This window comes from Oncorhynchus tshawytscha, linkage group LG14 (assembly GCF_018296145.1).
Source record: "Oncorhynchus tshawytscha isolate Ot180627B linkage group LG14, Otsh_v2.0, whole genome shotgun sequence".
Classification (NCBI taxonomy): Eukaryota; Metazoa; Chordata; class Actinopteri; order Salmoniformes; family Salmonidae; genus Oncorhynchus; species Oncorhynchus tshawytscha.
Window position 1 is genome coordinate 23,221,897 of NC_056442.1, and position 6,041 is coordinate 23,227,937.

A 6,041-nucleotide genomic window follows, 5' to 3' on the forward strand; every position below is an offset into this window, starting at 1 on the left:
ACACAGTGTAGCTTATTTTTTACCCAAACGTTTCCCCTCGTTTCAGACATCTACATTGCATGCAATTTGTAGGTTATGCAAATCGGTCTATGTATCGAATGGAAAAATTCCATTCTAGCTAACATTTAATACGGCATGAAATCCTACATGAAAGATGTGTGTAAAACAGCATCAGTTAATGCACTGAACATTAGGCCGATGTACCGTCATTTCATCATTGTGTTACATCTATGTGAATCAAACATAAAAGTGTCCTTAAAATGTTCAGAATAAGTCTCATCCGTAATGTCATCAATAGGGAAATGACAGTAATTCTTGACATCGCCCTACGGGTTATAGGACCCAGAGCCATTCCCGACCTGTCTCTCCCTATGGTGCGCACTTCTCTACTGGGCAGGGGTGTGGAGTTCTGATGCATTGAAAAAGAACTCCTTGCAAAACAGTTTTTTTTTGTACCCAATAGGAGTGCCATCACGTCAGTCTCTGCCGACTTCAGCGAAGCATTTGATCCCTGTAAGTATTCTTCTCAAATTAAGGCAATCTGATTTCCTTCATACGTTTATCTGACTGTTTCATGTTGGTATGTTTTGTCTGTGTTTTGTCTGTTTGTGCTGCTCGCCAATACAGGCCAGTGAGAAAAGTTTTCAGAGGGAGCACCAAAACCAATAGCACATTTTTTTTCAGCCGGACATACTGTATTATAGCTTGCTTTCTCTGTTGGACCCGTTTTTTGTTTAATCGATCAGATGTTTGATGAAATTTTTCTCTCTTGACTATTGTAGATTTCCCCCGCTGTCCCTCATCAAGATGTTTCTGGCTAAAAAACTCATTGGTGGCATCCTGGATGTTGTGAGGTAGGCACTACAGGTTCTGTTGGCACTAACAAAACTCCTTTTGACCACACACACACACACACACACACACACACACACACACACACACACACACACACACACACACACAGTCAGCATACTGACTTCATTCATGACTTTGCACACAGTTTTCATTAAATAGAAATAGGTCCTTGTATTCTCCAACAGCAACATCGACCCCAGTCAATTTGTGCCATCAGACCCTGTGAGTAAAACCTTTTTAGCGCTTATTTTCTTTCATCACAAGTTCAGAACATCATAGTCTTATGAACATTTTAGAAGTAAAACTACTCTTTTGCTTTTGAACAAATTTGTGTGTGTGTGTGTGTGTGTGTTGGCTTGCATGCCAGACTGCAGTGAAGAGGGATGTGTGTTTGTGCTAACAGAACCCGTTCTGTGTTTGTGTCCTAGCCCCCACCACGCAGACCTCTGGCCTACGCGGAGCAGAATGAAAATGACGAGGAGAGACAGTTTCGCAAGGTCTTCCAGCAACTCGCTGGGGATGTAAGTACTTATTGTTTTTCAACATACTCCCTCCTACTACTCCCATATCTACTCACCTCTGAACCTACTGACCTTTCCTATCCTGTTCAGAGACAAGCTCAGATAAGTCAAGTCAACAATGCCTCTCATGCTTGATTCTAACTATGAGTCATTGAGAGATATTCATATTAGGCTTTTGGCCATCAAATACAGTGCTATACGTGTGTCATTTGTATAATTGGGCAACTTGTTGAGTGTTTTAAAGAGGCTGTTTTCATTATGTGGATATCCACAAGGACAACACACAGTTGTTAAAATAATGTCCATTAACCCACCGTTAGTGGTTTAGTGTAATGGAGTGCAGAACAACAACCAGTGGAAATGAAGTTACTGTATTGTGTGTGTGTGTGGTGTATTGTCTTTTGAAGTAGGCACAGCCAAATATCCATGGCATGGATGGTAATTTAATTTATTGGCTGATGGTACACTGGCACAATACGTGAAACCCTGTATCCCAGTTAAGTCTTGTTTGCATTCCAAACCCTTCCCTCCACCCGTTCACCCTGCTTCATCTGGAGCCGGTCTTCAGAATGTGATTCATCCATCTATTCAGACATGGTGAATTTCAGGCTTCAAATGTGCTCTCTGTCATTGCACTGCTGCCAACCAATAGAAGCCTTTTGGAAGAGTACAGTAAAGAGCTCCAGTTGGCTTAAATCATTGATTCCACCCCATTGGCTATGGTGATTTAAGCCCAGGGCTCCACAGACAATCCCCTTCTCTACAGCTATACTCACAATGATTCACTGCTGTTGGATCAGGCAGTGGGGGAGTTTTGATGACAACCCAACCCTGGTTTATTCCACGGACAGGAAGTGGGACTGGTTCCTCCTCTATGTGCCTCCTACCATTGTCTGACATGGCGGCTCTCCTGCCTGGTTAGTTTTGTGTGGATGGGGTGGGGTGTAGATTGTGTGAATCATAGACACGTTCTACTGGTATGGTCAGCTGGTAACGATTGACTTTTTAAATTGATGACTAGCCGACCTCATTGAGACCTTACTCATAAGGGGAGGGAACACACGCTGCATGTGGAATGAAACCTAAAGACATGCTGTACCTGCTGCAAATGTATCTGACAAAGTTTTGAAGTTGTTACCATCACTTTGGTTGTTCTGATATGTCACGTAAACACACAAATACAGAGAATTATGCATTTGGTCCATGATTGTACCCATAAAACACCTGTGGAAATGACTTATCATTTATTACTTCATGATAAAAATCTGTCTTTCTGCCCCTGAACAAGGCAGTTAACCCACTGATCCTAGGCCGTCGTTGTAAATAAGAATTTGTTCTTAACTGACTTGCCTAGTTAAATAAAGGTTCAATAAAAACATTTTGTTTCAGTGTCCTTTTGTGAGCTGAGTTGTGACGCAAATACATGTAGGCATGTTTACCTGTGGATCTCTTTGTGTATTATAGGACATGGAGGTGAGCCCCACTGAACTGATGAACATCCTCAACAGGATCATTGGCAAACGTGAGTCCTATTCTTACACAAACACCATGCGTGTCTACAGTATTCTTGTCATTGCATTCTTTATAGTATTTATACCTCTGTTTGCATGTACCTTTTGTTCGACAGCATGTCTATGCATGCCTTTTTGTATCTATGTGCTCTCTGTACACACACACACACACACACACACATTTTACTCATATCTAGATTCCTCTTGTACAAGACTGGTTCCATGGAATGGTTTACTTTGTTGTATTGAAGCAGTGGTCTGTCTGTGTTAATTTCAGGTTCTGACCTGAAGGCTGACGGCTTTAGCATCGAGTCATGCAGGGGCATGGTGGCTGTCATGGACGTATCCTTCCACATCTGTGTTTGTATTAGGATGGAGGACTATACTACACTATACTACACTATACTATCAGAGTAGTTGCATTTTTTTTTTACCTTAACCCTGAGCACACAGAGTGACAGCACAGGGAAGCTAGGTTTCCACGAGTTCAAGTTTTTATGGAACAACATCAAGAAATGGCAGGTGAGTTTCAGTTCTACTTTCGACAATCGGCACCTTGAACTACAATTGATTTACATGTATTTGCAAGGCGTTCATATAACACCCCATACAACTTCCAATAGTCCTCTTACTCCACTACTGTAAGAATGTTGTTTTTATAATGTCATGTTAAAACCCTCTTAATAAAAGGTGCTGCTAACTTTGACCTCTTGGTGTGACCTTACTTCCGCCTCTGTTGCAGGGCATCTACATATCAAATGACGCAGACTGCTCAGGGGTCATCTCCTCACGAGAGCTGTCCGCTGCCTTCAAATCTGCATGTGGGCTTTAGAAATCATGACAACTGGAACATGGAATTGCATATTTCGTTGTCATCATAAGGCCTTTATAACAGTGTCATAAGTGACGACAAATGCTGATGAAAGCTAGCTTTTTTCCTACATATACGTGTTTGGTCTCATTGGTGTCTCTCTCTCTCCTGTTATGTCCGTGAGCAGGTTTTCCTCTCAACGACCAGCTCTTCCAGTTGATCGTCCGCAGGTACAGTGACGAACAGGGCAACATGGACTTTGACAACTTCATTGGGTGCCTGGTCAGACTGGACGCCATGTGTCGTAAGTGAATCCTCAACATTCCCCTGCTCAGTCCGATTATGTTCTTGTTTTCAGACTATTTACTTTTCATTACCCTTCAGTAATAGTGTTTTGTGCATTTTCAGGAGCCTTCAAGACTCTGGACAAAGATAATAATGGAAAGATCAAAGTCAACATCCAGGAGGTAAATTAGTTTTCACTATTTCCTCTGCAATTAAACAGTGTGTTTTAGGGACCATTTTTATTATTCATGGATATAGACACTGAAATTAAACCTAAATAACCACACCTCTTATTGTTTTGCTTTCTTCGCAGTGGCTTCAGTTGACCATGCACTCATAAAGCATCAGGGGAAAGCCTACAAAAAGTCTGCATTCATTCATCTCTCTCTCTCAAGATTTTTTATTTCAAAGTACCATTGTTATTGTTTGCAAACATTCATTTGTCGTTCAGTCATGAATGTTAATTAAATTCATCACTAGATGGCAGCATTTGCAGCAACACCGGGAAAAGTACAAATCTAATTTCTCTCCCATTAGTCCAAATGAAAAAAAAATAAAAAGGTAGTTCAGTTTTGTTTTCCTTTTTGTCTGACAAGACATTTTTGGTCAAACATTCTGTACTGCTATGTAATATATACATTCTAGTGCTCAATAAAGGGCCAATGTTACGCAATACTTGCAGCTGTCTCATTACCATTTCTACATTTTCTGCTTTTGCTCATTAAAGAATTGACCTCTCATGTTTGAAGATTACTTTAATCTGTTTGTTGTATTGTGGTTATTTGACTGACTTTTGAAAACCAAGTCAATAATAAAGTTGATTGTTCGCAAGGACAACAACCACCGGAGCCACTGCAGAAGGAGAGGTCAGTACAGGTGCATCAAAGCTGGGACTGATGAGACTGGAAAAACAGCTTCTATCTCAAGGCCATCAGACTGTTAAACAGCCACTACTAACACAGAGTCTACAGCTTACATACAGACTCGAAATCATTGGCCACTTTAATAAAATGTATCACTAGTAACTTTAATGTTTACATATCTTGCACCACTGATCTCATTTGTATATACTGTATTTATTGCATCTTGCCTATGCCGCGCTATCATTGCACATCCAAATATTTATATATTCTTATTCCTTTACTTAGATTTGTGTGTATTAGGTAGTTGTTGTGGAATTGTTAGATTACATGTTAGATATTGCTGCACTGTCAGAACTAGAAGCACAAGCATTTCGCTACACTCGCAATAACATCTGCTAACCATGTGTATGTGAAAATAAAAGAGAGCCGCACACTCTAGGAGCTCGGATGCAAAAATGTAATTACCAACGTTTCGACAGCCAAGCTGTCTTCATCAGGGTATAATCACAAACACTGCGGGATGACTCGTTTATATAGTGTCAAAAGACACAGGTGTCTGTAATCATGGCCAAGACTGGCCTAATATCATTGGTTAATGATCAAATATTAAAATGGAATACAAACAACAAATGGATAGCATACGATCATAAATTCATTTTCGACTACACAAGCTTACAAACAATTACAATGGCTTCAGATCAAAGTCTACGTTGAGACCGAAAGGAGCAAGGGTCTTTAAGTTAGATCCAGGCAGCCTCTCGTTTTAACAATAAATTATCAAGGTCATCCCCTCTCTTAGGGAGGGTAACATGTTCGATGCCAATATAACGCAGAGACGAAATCGAGTGGCCTGCCTCCAAGAAGTGGGCCGCAACTGGGTAAGTGAAGTTAACACCTAATGGTGCTACGATGCTCTGAGATACGTACTTTTAATTTGCGCTTTGTTTTACCCACATAAGTTTTTACCACAAGGACAAGTTATAAGATAAATACGAAACTGCCTTAGTGGAGCACGTAATAACACCTTTAATTGGGATCGATTTCCCTGTTTGTGGGTGTTTGAAGGATCTACGTTTATAAGTGCCATTGCATTGAGCACAGCCATTACATTTGTCATTTCCATCCAGTAGGGGCGCAAATAGACGTTGTTCAGGAATATCTTGGGGTGGTAAATCAGAGTGTACCAATTGGTCTC

At 40.7% G+C, this 6,041-nt stretch overlaps 1 protein-coding gene across 3 annotated transcripts; it reads left to right on the top strand.

Annotated features, from left to right (window-relative positions):
- Positions 1–373: 373 nt before the first annotated feature.
- LOC112266789 (calpain small subunit 1) lies at positions 374–4,742 on the top strand. 3 transcript variants are annotated; one of them, XM_024444586.2, is made up of 11 exons: positions 374–513; positions 783–854; positions 1,041–1,077; positions 1,284–1,376; positions 2,841–2,898; positions 3,165–3,229; positions 3,341–3,409; positions 3,630–3,708; positions 3,886–4,002; positions 4,107–4,165; positions 4,297–4,742. In XM_024444586.2, the coding sequence occupies exons 2-11, from the start codon at positions 808–810 to the stop codon at positions 4,321–4,323; spliced, it is 651 nt and encodes a 216-aa protein (XP_024300354.1). In that variant the 5' UTR covers positions 374–513; positions 783–807; the 3' UTR covers positions 4,324–4,742. The 3 variants fall into 3 exon arrangements, with proteins under 3 accessions (XP_024300354.1, XP_042153093.1, XP_024300355.1); XM_042297159.1 differs by lacking the exon at positions 374–513 and having other exon boundaries at positions 1,021–1,077; XM_024444587.1 differs by lacking the exons at positions 374–513; positions 1,041–1,077.
- Positions 4,743–6,041: the final 1,299 nt, after the last annotated feature.

Bases quoted from the DNA above. Each gene is read 5' to 3' on its own strand.
- LOC112266789 (XM_024444586.2), top strand. From the start codon at position 808: ATGTTTCTGGCTAAAAAACTCATTGGTGGCATCCTGGATGTTGTGAG. The intron at 855-1,040 runs GTAGGCACTACA...ATTCTCCAACAG, and splicing joins GGCATCCTGGATGTTGTGAG to CAACATCGACCCCAGTCAAT. The intron at 1,078-1,283 runs GTGAGTAAAACC...TTTGTGTCCTAG, and splicing joins AATTTGTGCCATCAGACCCT to CCCCCACCACGCAGACCTCT.